The sequence below is a fragment of the Mytilus californianus genome, unplaced genomic scaffold (assembly GCF_021869535.1).
Source record: "Mytilus californianus isolate M0D057914Y unplaced genomic scaffold, xbMytCali1.0.p SCAF_8, whole genome shotgun sequence".
NCBI classification, from domain to species: Eukaryota; Metazoa; Mollusca; class Bivalvia; order Mytilida; family Mytilidae; genus Mytilus; species Mytilus californianus.
Genome location: NW_026262734.1, coordinates 11,709,162 through 11,725,797, shown reverse-complemented (window position 1 = coordinate 11,725,797; position 16,636 = coordinate 11,709,162). Strand labels below are relative to the sequence as shown.

The window sequence follows — 16,636 nt, the reverse complement described above, 5'->3', positions numbered from 1 at the left end:
GTCCAAATCTACGTATTGGACCTAAATTGCAACTTCATGCATAGTTTTTGGGTCAAATAATCTGGCAGTATATCCTCATTTTGATACCTTGACTTTAATATTAAGTTCTGTCCAACAAATTTACCCAAAAAGATATTTAAAACATTAACATCTTTGTAAAATACATTTTGTAGCTTTGTGGGTAAAGCTGTTGCTCATATCGAAACATTTATGAAAGATATCATAATGAGACTATTTTGGAAGTTTATTTGCTGTTTTGCACTAAATGTAAGAAGTTTGAAGCCTTAATGCTAATATGTGAGACAAAATAGAAAAATATAGATACTGATATCCGAAACACTGAACATCTGAACGAGGTTATTTGGAAGATTTATAATACTTCGTTTAAACATACATTAGATATATAAATTAATGTAGAATATGCTGATTGTATATCAACAGATATAAAACTTTGATTATTGCATCATAATACTTGCAAAGACATTGGAATTTCTATTCATAGTCATTCATGAAAAAAGGAAGACAACATGTTATATATTTCATACTTCCGAAGCGCTTTTCTGAATTTACCTTCATCAGAAACACTCAAAGCCGAAGTTGTATTTTGAGAGCAGGTCTTGTTTTACACTGATAAACATTTCGTTTAATGATAACTTAATGCAGGGTTAGCACACACAGATTTTTTTCACATTGCGTTTCAAAGGTCAAGGTTGCGAGGAATACACAGATGTCCCGCTGTGTGATGTCATTTAAAACTGTTTGGTTATTAACTTACCATTGTAAATATAATTGTTATAAGGATACCAAATGATAATCCTAAAATATTTCTTATTTTATTTCTCTTTTGTAGCATAAGCAAAACAGAAAAGACCAATGAGATCATTATAAAATATTGAATGAACAAAGACAATATTTATGTTTTATTTATACATATTTATTCATTAATACTCTATGTTTTTAAAGACAGAAAGAGGCATTCCTTAAAAATACTTGTTAGCACACACAGATTTTTTGCACATTGCGTTTCAAAGGTCAAGGTTGCGAGGAATACACAGATATCCCGCTGTGTGATGTCATTTAAAACTGTTTGGTTATTAACTTACCATTGTAAATATAATTGTTATAAGGATACCAAATTATAATCCTAAAATATTTCTTATTTTATTTCTCTTTGTAGCATAAGCAAAACAGAAAAGACCAATGAGATCATTATAAAATATTGAATGAACAAAGACAATATTTATGTTTTATTTATACATATTTATTCATTAATACTCTATGTTTTTAAAGACAGAAAGAGGCATTCCTTAAAAATACTTTAATGTGTTTTTGTCTATTGTATATCAGTTATATAGATAACTATTGCACCTCATTGAGAGGTATTGTTAAATATAAATGTAATCTGTGACACTTTGTGTAATATTTTCTTCATTTTCATAATCCCAAATACCACTTGTCATAAAGATGAATATTAAATTGTCACACGGTATTGGGCTCTACCAATAAGCAACAGCAAAAATATATTGTTAGCTCATTCTTACCTTTACACGATTCTGAAATAACTAACAGGTATAACACACAGGAAATATTAAGATTATTTAAAAATATCAAGTGTTTAAATAGATATTATACATGTATGCATGCAATAAATGATTTTGTCTGTTAGTCACTAGTACAGGGTAACGACCTATTAGTTATTGACAGGTTTTCTCGTTTTTCACTTCATAAAAAACTTCAAAATTATTTTTGTTTACATTAATATCTAAAGTTGAGAGACAACGGTATAGTTTATGATGCGACTGTCATACATGTGAGAGGTTTAGCGCTATAAAACCAGGTTCAATCCACCATTTTCTACAGAAGAAATGCCTGTACCAAGTCAGGAATATGACAGTTATTATCCATTCGTTTGATGTGTTTGTGCTTTTGATTTTGCCATTTGATTAGGGACTTTCCGTTTTGAATTTTCTTCGGGGTTCAGTATTTTTGTGATTTAACTTTTTATAGAGATTAATGCATTCAGGTTATCAAGGAACCTCTAAATATACATATATAATATTAGTATAAAGTCTGGAACATCAATTTTAGAATAGAGATATGTACATATTATTTTTATGTATAGGTATTCTTAGAAGGGAGAAATCGTTCTCTTATCTTATAAGAAAGGGTATTTTGCGATGAGATAGTTTCATGTTAAAAGTAATCTGCTAAAGAATCCGAGTATATAAAAACTAAATGTGATGTGAAATAATTCAAGTAAGCATCCGCCTGTCATCACAAATTCAAATTTGGAAAATAATTCGATAACTGCAATTCTGATTCATTTGATAACAAATATATTCATCAACTTTTCTACTAAGCTGATTAAGACATAAATCTTGAGCTGGCATGTCAGTAACTGCTAGTAGTCCTTTGTTAATTTATGTATCATTGTCATTTTGCTTAGTTTCTTTTATTACCTTTTCTGACATCGGACTCGGACTTCTTTGTTTATTCTACATTGGCTAGATGTATAGGAGTGGTTGAGATCTCGCAAAACAAGTTTAACCCCGCCGCATGTTTGCGCCTGTCCCAAGTCAGGAGACTCTGGCCTATGTTAGTCTGTGTTGAAGACCCCTTGGTGGACTTCGGCTTTTTTCGGTCGGGTGGTTGTCTCTTTGACCCATTCCCCATTTCGATTCTCAATTTTATAGATCAAGTTTCAAACTGTGATACAAACTTCTGTAAAACTTGATGTTCGCACATCTATGACAATAAATATTTCACAAGTTCAGGTATATATAAACGGACAAATAATCTTATTATATTTTCGTGTGTAAAATTAAAGGTTAATTCTGAATTCAATGTAAGTTTAACTGTTTTTGGAAATTGAAAATTACTGTAAAATAAGGATCTGCAGAAAATTGAAAAATAGACACTTATTCAACAAAATTATGCGACATGTGAACTGAAGTATCAAAAGCCAGTTTTAAACAATCCAAATGTATGTACTCTTTTTGAGGCTATAAATAAAAGTTCAGGCATTTTGTGTCAATTCTGTCTGGTCTGGTGTGGGGCAAAGAGATGGTTCCATGCTTATCTAGTTGGATGTAATGGACCAGTTGCATACAGGAAAAAATATTACTGACAATTTTTTAAAGCAATAAATACGTTCCCCAAAAACGATGTTTAGAGTATAGGGTATTATAGGTTGAACACAACTTGAATTCATAAAAATTACAGGACAGAGGACAACAACGAAGTCATACATCACTATGAAAACCAGAAACCGAATTCAGATAGTGGAAATATCAAGTGTAAATTGATTGACTGGTGTTTACTTATATCAAATGCCATTCATTTCATGCATATTCAGGATGAGAACAATTAAAACATTAAATCAATAAAGACTGTTGTGTAAAGTGGGTCGACAAAGATGATTGGCGGGAAATTTTAATATCCACTGATAATGAACAATTTTCGTTAGGGAAAGCAATTTTGCCTTATATGAATTTGGCTATTATATTTAGCTCCTTTGTGGTCATAAAGCTCTTCTACTGTTTCGGTTCTAATACATTCTTGGCTTTCACATATTCGACTTTGAGCGCTGCTGATGGAGGTATAAATCCAAATATATAATGTGTTGTTTTCATTTTTTGTCGAGCAAAAAATTATCTATTAATCTCTCAGAGAGTTATTGCAATGGTTCTTTAATGTTCAGAGTAAACGATACTCTCCATATACGAATCATTGGATTGTATGTCCCTATTCCGACTCCAAGTGGCTTATTTATGTATCCCATACAGTCAAATGTACGCCCCCTCAGCATATGTCCTACTGATTGATGAGAGAAGAAATGCAGTTGATAACAGTTCTATATACCAGACTACCCTTTGTACCCTTTATTAACTGCAGGAATAGTTATCAAAAAAGAAACTGCATCACATCTTAAAACACGATAAGACCATGATAAATGTAAAACTTAAAGCATGTCAAGCGATCGCTGAGAAACATATCACGAAAAAGTCTTACCGACTAATTGATGCAACAAAAGGGAGACAGACACGAGGGTTTCAAAAGAAGGGGGATAAAAGTAGATGGACAGACTGATTGACACTGAGAGGTTAACCCGTATACAACACTAGATTTTGATGGGAATGTACTCATTCTTTATTATAAATCAAAAGAAATAAATATATGTATATATAAAAATATGAACAAGTCTAAATTGAAAACAACGTTCATACCTATGATTGCGTTGGATAAAAACCGCAATTTTTATACGTGTGCATGCAAAACAAATTTCTTGGTAGAGGGATCTAAATACAGCACAAACAACATTTTCCAAAAGACCAAAAAAGTGAAAAAGTATATTTTAACAAAACGCATTCGACTAGCACGTCGAACAACGGATGTTCTTAAACCCTGCTGAATGCCATGGCGTTTGCCAAATATACGGATCACCAGACGTAACAAAATGGATCTTAATTATTAGTTTAATACCAAACAGAAAACACTAGACTTGCGGAAAAGATGGTATACCGCAAACATGAGGTGCAAAAATTTTTACACCATATCCGGATTTCGACAATTAATGTCTCTTCAGTGATGTTAGGAATCGAAACGGTATTTAGAAGGCCATATAATTTACCTCAATTTAGGATAGACTCTTGAATTTTAAAGAGTCGAAATAGGATGAACGAATTATATAAACCCAGGGCAAAGGCAAATATAATACAAGCCCAAACGAAAATATATAAACAAGTCTAAATTGAAAACAACGTTCAAACATATGATTGCGTTGGATAAAAACCTATAAAAATATATATACAGTCACATATATTGAACAAGAGTGCACACGCTGCAATTCCTCGCCTGCTTAACTGATTAAGATTGAATTTATGTTGAAAGTCTTTTCGATAAAGGTTTGACTACGAACAACACATAAACGTCACATTATCAATAACTCAAGAAAGTGAGGACAAGGTCAGGTGAACCTGGCAAACATGTGCACCCATTACATGTATTAAATATTGTTGATCTAATGCTTATAGTATACGAGAGACGAACGAAAACTTAAACATTATCCAATGAACCATGAAAACAAGGTCAAGGTCAGATGAACCCTGTCAGACAAACATTTACACATTTAAATCATTCAATACATCAAATATAGTTATATATATATATATAAACAATCATTAATCAAGCAATCAATCTAAAACATGTGGAATTAAAATGAATATTGGAAAGATTTTGCCTGTAAGATATAATGGACACTATTAAAGTAACTAAAAGTCATTTAATTTAGATAGATGGATGGCTGCTTAATGTCCAGTTGCATAAGTGTCCTTACAAACAAAGTTATATTGCTGTGTTTTCCAAATGCTACACGAAACCTCTTTCTAAATTATTAACATCAATTTTATTAGCAATTATCAAAGCTGGGCTGAACTTCCTGTTATTCTGATACTACATAGTCTAGAGGTGGCGTGAATCAGATGTAGATACTTAAAAAATCCAAGATCTTTCAGAGTACATGCAATCTAAGAATCTTTCATCTTGCAACAGTATTAAAAACATTTGACTTTTCAACACTTTACACAAGTATTCCCCATTCTAAACCAAAAAACAAATTGAAAGAGTTAGTCTTGCTTTGTTTCATACAAAAGAATGGCCAACGTAGATACAATCAAGTATATAAATCGTACCTTATAAAGATCATTCTGATTCAAACAAAAAATTCTCTGGAATTGACATTATCAAGATGCTTGATTTCTTGACTGACAACATATTTGTTACGTTTGGATGACGTGTTTTCAACACAAACAATCGGCATTCCCAGGGGAACCAACTGTGCTACTCTTCTTGCCGGCTTGTTCCTTTAATAATATGAGGCTGACTTCATACAGGAACTTCTTAGGAAGAAAGAAAAGAAATTAGCAGTATCCTTTAACTTCACTTTCCGCTATATAGATGATGTTCTCTCACTAAATAATTCAAAATTTGGCGACTATTGAACGCATCTATCCAAACGAACTTGAGAAACAAGGATACAACAGATACAGTTATGTCTGCCTCATACTTGACTTACATCTAGAAATTGACAATGAGGTTCGGCATAGAGAGTAAATACATTTTTGTATCTCCGAGTTGAAACGATATTCCAGGGCTTGTATTTCCTATCATGATTTCCTTGATAAAGTGTTACTGCTCACAAGGAAGCTATTAAACCAAGAGTTCCAAGTGGTGAAGTTGAGATCATCCCTTCATAAATTTTATGGACGCCATCGTGAGTTGGTTGACCGTTACAGAAAATCCGATTCATAGATGACAACAGACATGTTACAATAGTCGTAACTACAATCAGGTCCCCTTTTCCCGAATGTGACCTACTGAATTAGACTTATCACATGGTTTGTGCTAACATGAGCAACACGATGGGTGGCACATGTGGAGAGGATCTGCGTACTCTTCAGGAGCACCTGAGATCACCCCTAGTTTTTGGTGGGGTTCGTGTTGCTCGGTCTATAGTTTTCTGTGTTGTGTTTTGTGTACTATTGTTTGTCTGTTGGTCTCTTTCTTTTTGAGCCATGGTGTTGTCAGTTTATTTTCGACTTATGAGTTTGAATGTCCCTTTGGTATCTTTCGCCTCTCTTTTGCAATTATTACATTAACAACTAAGTGGACACTAATGCTATTGTCCTGTGAATATTTGTTAAAGGCATGAGCTGTATTGACTACGAATTTGGTTATTATAACACTCAAACCTGTATGTAAAGGTCAACTTTAAGACCACAGAAATATGAACATGTCAGTTTATTTATGACTGTTTGAATGTCCCTTTGGTATCTTTCCCCTCTCTTCTTCATGATGATGACATGATAATGTGATATGAACCCTGGTATGTACATGAGCTGGATTTTTAATGTGCTAGTTCACAAGATAACTGCCACTAGAAAGACTCACTTTCAACCTGTCTTTGCTCATACGCTATAATGCCATACATGTGCTCAGTGGAGAAGCATCAAAACCCGATTTTCAAGTCTCTAGTTTGGTCCAACCAGGGATCAAACCCACAACCTTCTACAATTTGGGAAACAAGAGACCAAGGTAAACATTTATAATTAAGAAATACAAGAAGATGTATATGAAAACTTATTATTGGTGAAGATTATCTAGTTCCAAACTTGAACAACTATTGTTTGTTCATACCAGTAATATGAAAGAAAAAGAATTTAGGAAAATATTTACATCTTGCTGAAAAAATCTGGAACTGTTGATTTTATTGTATATTCTCTACTGTTGGTACATTAATTACTATCTGGACACTGATGCTATTGTGCTGTGAATATTTGTTAAAGGCATGAGCTTTATTGATTACGAATAAAGTTATTGCTACAGGAAAAGCCTGTATGCAAAGGTCATCTTTAGTACCAAAGAAAATGACCTTATAAGAGAGGCAACCTTTGAATTGATGTTCATTATGCAAAGATATTACCACAAATGGTAAAGAAGAGGGTGACCTGACAAGACAGGTTTTCACTTAATAGAGGCCACCTTTATAGCAGGTTTTAGTGTATTTGCTATACAAAAATTGCAATACAAAAAGTAAATTCATCATGCCCAGTAATACTATTTTATTTATCTTTATTTAGATAATACAAATCATAAGGACTATGGTAGATTTTCACTCCATTATAATTATTTTTCAAACAATGTTCATAAGTGAATGGATTTATGTTCCTTTCCTTCAGGATTGCTTCTTGTTTGACATCATCTTCAAGTATCTGTGGTGTAACTATACGTGCCTTAAAAGGCATTTTCTGTTCCACAACTTTTAATGTTTTTTGCAGATCAAGAAATTCAATTCTGCCTCCAATTTCAAATATGATATGGCCTGCTTTAAGTGGATAAACATAATGGTCAATGTCAGATTTGCCCTGGCCCATCTGTTTCCCTGCACCTTTTTTAGATACAGCTTGCCACGGTTGAGATACTCTCCATACACCAAATGTTTTACCTTCCTGTATATGCTTATTTATAGCAAAACGAATTAAATTATAATGTTCAAATCTAAGACGACCTCCTTGCAAAGCCTAAAATTAAAGCAAAAAGTATAATTTTATTATTCATGAGTGCACATATACGGAGGTCAAGGAAAAAAAGTGAGTATGATAACATTAAGTTTTTTAAAGTATTATTTGTGTCCCTTTGCAAGTCAAAAGACAAATAGTGATGAAGCTTTAGAAGTCACCATGATTATTTATTTAAACAAGGCTAATATCAATGGAAGGCAAATAGTTTACTGATACACCACTAATATTAGTGATAGGTACACATTGTGTACATTCATATGCACAGGGGTGTCTTGAGTTTCAATTAAATTTTTGAGCTTTATTAACAACATACAGTATTCTTCCCTGTTTATGACACACCTTCTAATAGGGGTGAATAATGATGTGTCAAGATTCATCCCCTACATTGTAACTCAAAGAGATTTTTAAGTTTGGGTGCAGAATGATTTCTGCATATTTATAGGTTATCATTTTCATGTATTATGGTATTTTTCCTTGTATGCAATACACCTTCTAGTAATGGTGAATTATCATGTCAAGTTTCATATATAACTAAACTCTAAAGGATTTTCAAGTGACTAAGTTGAACTAAGTTTTTGACCATGAAATGCAGCGTATGATTTTCCTGATAATTTCTTTCAAAATGTCTCATCTGTATTAATGGTTTTTATCTTTCAAAATTCACCTTTTCCGTCACTTTAGGAGGTTGTTTTTTGGGGCAATTATATAGCACATAATAACTATATATATATATCTAATGACTTCTTAAATACCTGTATTCCAAATTGTCCATAGATAAGTTTGTTATGGACCATCTCTGGACCTCTCATATGGTCCAACATTTTAGACATGGTTGGAGGCTTAGCAGAAGGAATGGGGTTCTGTGGTACTTTGTCAAACTGTGACAGCTTACTCCTCAGTTTATTTACAGGTAGTTCTAAATCTGTAATAAAACATGATTTATACCACAATGCACAGACAATATTAACTTTCACACAGACACACATGAACCTCTAAAAATGTATTATCTTGTCTTTTAATTTTGGATGCAAAATTATTTTAGCGTCTGTATGAAGTGAGAAACGATCTCATTTATTATATCTTTTTTTTTTTTTTTTTTTGGAAAAATGCTGTTTTCAAAGTCTCTGTTAAAGATGTTAAATTAAATAAAAAAATATAGACTCTGGGCAATTCATTTCTTGACATACTGTTTAGACACTTGCCAATAGTTGAAGACCATAATGACCTCTAGATTTCTTATTCTTAAATTTATGTCTTAGTAACAGTTACCATGAATCTCCATTTATTCATAAGGTACTGGTAGTTGATTAAGGAACATACAAGATGATTTATTTTACAGCAAAATTATTCTCAGATTCTGCTGAATTATTTACATACAATCCTAAAATTTAACTGAAGAGAAGCCAGTGATTGAATAGGGTGAAAACTGACAATGCATTACATGTAGATTGCAAAAATAAAATATCATAATGAATAAAAGGAGATGTGGGGTGCATGTCAATGTGACAGCAACTTAATGACAAAAATAACAAATAGACATCCAGTCTTTAACAGTAGACAGTATCTATACAATATGTCAAGCTCTAAATCATCTATACAAGATGTGAATAAATGCAACAAAAAAATCAAAGATCTGCCATCAACACAATATTTTTGAAATAACAAAACTAGTCAGAAATGTCACAAGAAAATCACTGACGAGGTTCCTAAGTCGTGACAGCCACACAAACTAATTTTCTTTTTAAAATAATACCCTTCAGAAAAATTATATGACACTGAAGATGAAAGTTTTATTTCCTTTCCATAATGTTCCTAAAAAGATTCAATTGCCCATAGATGGAGAATTTCTTGCTCGATATTGATACAAATTCTTTTGATACTTCAATTTTAAGAAGATGGTACTGGTTTTTAATATCTTATTCTTTTCAATTAAATAATTTTGACATGATTGAAATAGAAATCTTCAAATGGAGGTCATGTATATTTTATACCTGAAGTTTGACTTAATAATTTCCAGAAAGAATAAAAATTAAATGACTAAAATTTATTTAAATTGGTGTTCATTCTTCATTGAGAACAAAAAAATCCTGTATTCAAATACATGTACAAATACACTATTGAATAGCAATATAATAGGGAATAAACAAATAAAGTGCCCAGGTTAGAGTTGTGCAGTTTTGTTTATTGTTTCAAGCAAATAAATGATAATTGTAACTTAAATTAACCTAAATTATTGACTAATATCAGATGATTATAATACTGATTTTACACGTAAAATAGACCCTGCTTGCATTTTTTATACATATTTTGTTTTTTGTCTTTTCTTTGCAAAAAATGCAGCTTTGTAATCCTTAATAATTCATCTTTGAGACACAATTTACAGAATAATTTTATGTAGTGCAAATCAAAAGTGATTGAATAAACAATTATTGAGATCAATACTTGTGTATTCCATTATGTAATACAAGAGATATTAAGATATCAGATTGGCATTAAAGTGTAGGTGATCCAATTAGTGTAATTGTTTGTAAATTATGACAGCTGTCTATCATACTGTATTGTCTCAGTACTCTTACTTTAAATAAAATAAAATTGAGAATGGAAATGGGGAATGTGTCAAAAAGACAACAACCCGACCATAGAGCAGACAACAGCCAAAGGCCACCAATGGGTCTTCAATGCAGCGAGAAACTCCCACACCCGGAGGCGTCCTTCAGCTGGCCCCAAAACAAATATGTATACTAGTTCAGTGATAATGGACGTCATACTAAACTCCAAATTATACACAAGAAACTAAAATTAAAAATGATACAAGACTGAAAAAGCATTTCAAAAAAAGTGTGGGAATCAACTTTGATATTAATACACAGCATGTACCAAATTTTATTCAATTACTTATACAAGCATTAGATACTGATAAAATACTTTCAGCTGCTTAAATTTGGTATGTTACTTTTTCAAATTAATTCATAAATAGTAATTTATTATAAATTTTGATGTAAAAAGGAACTATATGCAAGTATATATCTAAAATAAAGTAGCTGTTCGACCAATATTTTCTTAATTCAAGGGCAAATAACATGTCAACAGTAAGCAGTAGATGATTAAAATGGTGTATAAAGTTTCTGCAAGTCATAAAAACACATAATAAGTTGCATGATACGTGTTCAACTTATAGTTCTGCACCATCTCAAAATCTGGAGTGATCACATAGATCCAGCATGGCTGAATAAAAAACTTTTAAATGAGGCAAACACTGAAATCCCAAATATACCAAAAGGTTGAATTATCAACCAAAATTACCTTCCTCCTTTTCTGGCATTTTCAGCTTCATGTATGTGGCAACCTGAGTTACTTCTGACCCTGAAAAAAATCAAATTTTACAATTATCTAATCCAATAAATTTCAGCTTAATGAGGGTAAAAACATGTAGTGCATAATGCAAAACATCCTATTTCTTTTACTCTAGCAATTCAAATCATCTTTCAATTTGGGAAAGCAGAAATGAGTTTTCAACTAAAGATACCATTAGCTTATTTCATGTATATATATATATATAACCAATAAAGGACTGCATCTGATGACATATCCACAAGGTAAAGTTGAAAAGGTATTTATCTAAAGCAACAGGTGACATAGTCTTGTAATGGTCATCGTACATTTTTATTGTTCAGAACATGAAAATAACATTAATTTTCATAATTATGTGAGGGATAGACATGAATTGTATAGATTGTATTGTATTCCATCAAATAATGACAAACAACTCAATTCACTAGGAACAAAATTTCCTCAGTTGCCAAGCTTTAAAAAATATGCTGATCATGCTGAAAAATAATTTCAAATAGTTTGGAAATTGTAACTTGAACAGACAAATATTGTCTCTAGTGTCATCCAGTGCAACACAGTGCAGGGATACAATGTATAGAAATGCAGGACTTTCTTCTGTCCAATTTGTTCAGAAATTTATATCAAAGATTTAAATCATCAATGTCTCAAATGAATTATAATCAGCCATGAGACCTGACCAAACATTTTTGCAGTAGTTATGCCCCTTGGAAGTACAAATGTTTTGCACCTCTGGTCTGTGCAGATTTCTAAAAATTGTGAGAGGCAGAAACATGCATATCAGAATATTATTATGACATTTAAAATTAAATACTTTTATATCAATAGATAATGTTTTTTCTTCTCATTTTTGAGAGTTTTATTGTATTTTAAAATTAGATTATCCATGCCAGTGTGTTACTGCAGTGCTCGAACAAGAACATTTTGAGAGGATGCAGCACCTGCCCTATTTCAAAACCCTTGATCCCTTTCTACTTCCACAGTCGCAATAGAGTGCAGATGATATAGAAATACAGTGTATTTGTTGTCCAGTCTTGTAATGGCTCTCACATGTACAAATTATGTAGGATTTTTATGAAATTTGAATCAAAGGTTTAGGTCTTGGACAGGTTTAAAAATTAGAGCTGATTAATATATTTTAAAAGGAGTTATGCCCTTGGAAATATGGAAATGCATTTGCTCTCAATCTTTTTTTTTTGTAATTTTTCCTGATTTTTTTTTAAGGTTTAAATCAGCAATCAAAAATCAGTAAAGTAAATTTTATGTCAGGAGCATGTAATTCAGTAGTTGCCCATTGACATTGGTAGCTATCTTTTATATTCATTTTCTTTTGTTTTTTTGTTATGTTATAAATCAGACTGTTAATTGTTTTTTCGATTGAATTGTTTCACATTTGGTCAAACATATATATATATATAAATATATATATATATATTGTGCCTTTTAAATTCAACTATAAGGATTGGTTTTTTCTCATTGGTAAAGGTTGCATAGTCAGCATAGTAACCTAGTTACATATAACCTATAGGAGTTCATTGGGTTGCACCTGCCTCATATCAATAAGAGAGGTTGCTAATAATAATACAAAAATTAACAAAAAGAAAAATTAATATACTAGTGAATCCAAAATAGCAGTTGCACTTGCAAATAGACCACTTTCAAATGCTTGCACTTTCCCGTAAATTTCCTATGGCACAATACACCTTATCGCTATTTGTCCACCATTACTGGACATCACAAAGGTTCGCCACAATGGAAAAGTGATTGTTGTACGGTGTCAATAGTTCAAGAGGCACAGATTTCCCAAGTCTGGGGGGCACCATGAAACCAAAATTAAAGATTTGTTTAGTTTAGATATGCGAGTGTGGGTGGTGGTGGTCTCATGTATTGGGGATGATGGTGGTCGTGGAAGGGGGGGGGGTCAGGTCTTCATTTCTATATCTTTTCATTATTTTTGGACCCATTTCTTTCTACTCTTTTATTTGCTGCCAATTGTCCTCTATTCTTTATAGTTCATCACACCTTTAATCTGTTTTCTATATTTTTTGGGCACAATTTTTTCTAGTCTTTACTTTTTGACCATTATTCTCTAATCTGTAGACCCCATTCATACCCTCATTCACGGTAAACCATTCATGGTAACCTATTCATACCCTCATACATGGTAATTAAAACAAGAAAAAAATGTGTATACACAATTTACTGTACTATATAATAGAAAAAGAAAGGATATGGGGTATCCATCCACGACACAAAATCAGTACATGCACAGCAAAAAAAACACACAATAAGCAAAGGAACAGCGCTTTTATTGCTGTTCTTTATCTCAAATATGAGTATAGGTTTTCTAAAAATACAATATCATTTTATTAATGATATATATATATATAAGGCACAGACCATTCATGTTTTGTGGAGGGGGAAGGTTTTTTTTTAAAGACAAATCATTGGTTTCCATAAAAAAAATAAGGGGAAAAAACACGACATTCAGTTTAAAAAAATGCTGTATGCATTGAAAAAAAAATCATTTGTTGTTTAATAAAGTCCGAAAAAGACTGTTCTGAGAAAGACACATTCCCCAGAAACCGTAAACAATGTGAGTGTTTGGTAATAAAGACGTATCTCATATCGATACTAACATTCCTGACACTAAACATCTATTTTTACATATTCTTTTCAGACCGATTTTAGTTGGTAATTTCTTTCCTGATCAGAAGATTTCTCTTGTTAATCGATCTTGATCCTGTAATATTGTATTAGAAATCAATAAATATATTCGTATTAATTCCAATCAGCAGGTAGATGTACATGTAGTTTACATAAATGCTTTTAGACATTACACAAAGGTGTCAATATTTACACACCCATCGATAAGTTGTCATAAATCACGCATGTTGAAGCTTAACCCGAATAATGTCAGTCGTTATATTCCGCCGATCTCCGTCTAATCTCCGATTGCTACATTAACCTCGATAGGCTATGGGCCGCTAGAGGGCGCAGAATTATTCGAGTTAGTTGAAGCTGGGGTTAATTAACGACCACTTTAGGAAGTCAAATCAAGCTGTGTCTTGATTTTAGATCTAGATATCTACATAAACAGATACATTAGCAATAAAACTATGTTAGAAAAAATTTTGGTGACCCCGACTGGGGGGGCACGTGCCCCCTGTGCCCCTCCGGTCAATCCGCCACTGAGGACAAAATAGTGATAAGTTGTATGCTTATGTTATTACGTCACAGTAAAAACTGATTTTGAAGACGTCCTTTACCCGAATGACCCTGGGTCAACCGGTGTAACTCATTCATATAAAAACGAGATTGGTGTATAATTTCACTCTGTTTATACAGTGTCAGTGGTCATAACGTAAAAATGCAGCTATTTCCTGCAAATTTTTTTATCTATCCGATTACCAAAAAGTATCACGAATAATAATATGGACTTGACAGGTACAAACATTGTAACACCAGCCTCAAATTGAAGATTCAGTGAACCTGTTGCAGTGTTGTCAACACTAGCTACATGTACTTTCACAAACATAATAAGGGGACGAAGTCCCCTATTACGGTAGAAAAATCAATAAAAAAAAAAAAAATTCGGGAAAATTTCCCGAAATTTTCATTCTACTAATGAACTCAAAATCGTTAACTTTTTTATTTTCAGACTTTTTTATTTTCCTGCATTTGCGCAGAAATCTACTTCCTTTTTCCGGTCTCGTTTGCATGAGTCGTTAAGTAAAATATATATTTATCAGTCTAGTGAAATATAGGAAGGAACGCAATACCAATTTCATTTTTAATAATTCCTTGATATGAAAAACCGTTACCTGATGATAGCGTTTCTTTGTTTACATTGAATATGACGTCATAACATAAATAACGTTACAAATAAAATCCCTAACAACAGAACCGAAATCGGAAACGTTACGTTATTTCCGTTTCTTTTTTAACAGATTTTGAAGCTAAAATATGTTTGAATTAAAAAAAAAATTCATACAAACTTCGTCCCCTCTCAAAGGTAATGCCTGCCTCATATTATTATATCATTCTTAGAGAGTTTTCACCACCATCAGAACAACTGAAATTATCATATATACTGAAAAATACAACAAGGAGTTACTTATTCAAAAAATTATATTACATTTTGTTAACAAAAGTAAATGTTTTCTGCAAAGGTTTTTTACAAGACAGTTCATTTTTGTCTTCAGTGCAGATTATTCTCTTGATTTTCAGTAATGAAAATTCGTAACTAAAAGCGTTTTGCAGACCGAAATGGTCTGCAAAAATCTTGTTTTGCCCTCTCGGACTTTTTCCATACGTACGTAAATAACCGCCACCAAAATGAAATGGAGAATGAAAAGATCAAAAAGCTTCATGTTCACAAAAGAAATCCACAGGATGCATGTAAATGACATTTCATGATATCCGTTTAAACACAAATTAAAATATTTTTACAAATGTATGCATTCGTCACAACTGTACATAAGTAATTTCAAGTAGTACTACTTCTGCAGTTCTGCTTGTAGGAATATCGTCTTGGTACCTGTTTTGACGCGGACCAGAAATGACGCACCGATTTAGTTAACGGTTTTATATTCCTAAACAAAAGCCGTGACGTCATCAACATTTGCTGTTCATAACATGATGTTGAAGGTCATCTGACTACAACAAAGATGCCTAAAACTCTGCCCAGAAATGTTATTATTGCTCAAAATATTAAAGACAATGCAAGTTCCGCCATTTTATTAAGGTCAAAAAATTTCTACCCTTCCCCGAAAGATTATCAGTCCTATCTCCACTTTGGTCAAGAAAAGTATGTAACCGCATGCTTCCCCATTTTGTGTTTTTCAAATCAAGTGACTGTCATGTGACATGGTTTTACATTTGATCGGAAATCACTGTAGAACAAATGATCGTCGCTTATATAATTTTCATTGGTTTATCGATTTTTTTTCATTCAATGTATGAAGTATACATTGATAAATGTATTATTGTCAATGTTGTTTTATGAATGCAATTACTTTTTATTTTCAAATATATGGAATATGTATATCACTTTCATAAATTTTGAACAATTATATACCAAAATATAGGTTACATTTAAATTGATTAAAAATTTGGTGTTACAATCATCATGATCATTAAAGTGAATGAAAATATCAAAAGTTGTTAATAGAATTGAATCTGTTGATCAGTTTAAATTTTAAAGAATC

General features: G+C 32.1%; 2 protein-coding genes across 5 annotated transcripts in view; one reads left to right on the top strand and one right to left on the bottom strand.

Annotated features, from left to right (window-relative positions):
• Positions 1-7,604: 7,604 nt before the first annotated feature.
• LOC127712091 (39S ribosomal protein L16, mitochondrial-like) lies at positions 7,605-15,666 on the bottom strand. Its single transcript, XM_052218300.1, has 4 exons — positions 15,565-15,666; positions 11,382-11,441; positions 8,831-9,000; positions 7,605-8,078 (listed from the first exon to the last, which is right to left on the bottom strand). The coding sequence occupies exons 1-4, from the start codon at positions 15,617-15,619 to the stop codon at positions 7,620-7,622; spliced, it is 744 nt and encodes a 247-aa protein (XP_052074260.1). The 5' UTR covers positions 15,620-15,666; the 3' UTR covers positions 7,605-7,619.
• Positions 15,667-15,750: 84 nt separating this feature from the next.
• The window catches only part of LOC127712073 (GATOR complex protein Iml1-like), a 111,549-nt gene continuing 110,663 nt past the window's right edge, over positions 15,751-16,636 (top strand). For all 4 annotated transcript variants that reach the window (XM_052218270.1, XM_052218267.1, XM_052218268.1 and 1 more), the window contains exon 1: positions 15,751-15,827. In XM_052218270.1, the coding sequence (XP_052074230.1) occupies positions 15,770-15,827 (58 nt within the window). In that variant the 5' untranslated portion in view covers positions 15,751-15,769. The remainder of the gene's footprint in view (positions 15,828-16,636) is intronic.

What these genes read in the sequence shown, in the direction of transcription:
- LOC127712091 (XM_052218300.1), bottom strand. Translation starts at nt 15,619, where the DNA reads ATGAACTGTCTTGTAAAAAACCTTTGCAGAAAACATTTACTTTTGTTA. An exon ending in TTTACTTTTGTTAACAAAAT is followed by an intron (nt 11,442 to 15,564) that starts GTAATATAATTT and finishes GATTTTTTTCAG; the next exon opens with GGTCAGAAGTAACTCAGGTT. An exon ending in AATGCCAGAAAAGGAGGAAG is followed by an intron (nt 9,001 to 11,381) that starts GTAATTTTGGTT and finishes GTTTTATTACAG; the next exon opens with ATTTAGAACTACCTGTAAAT.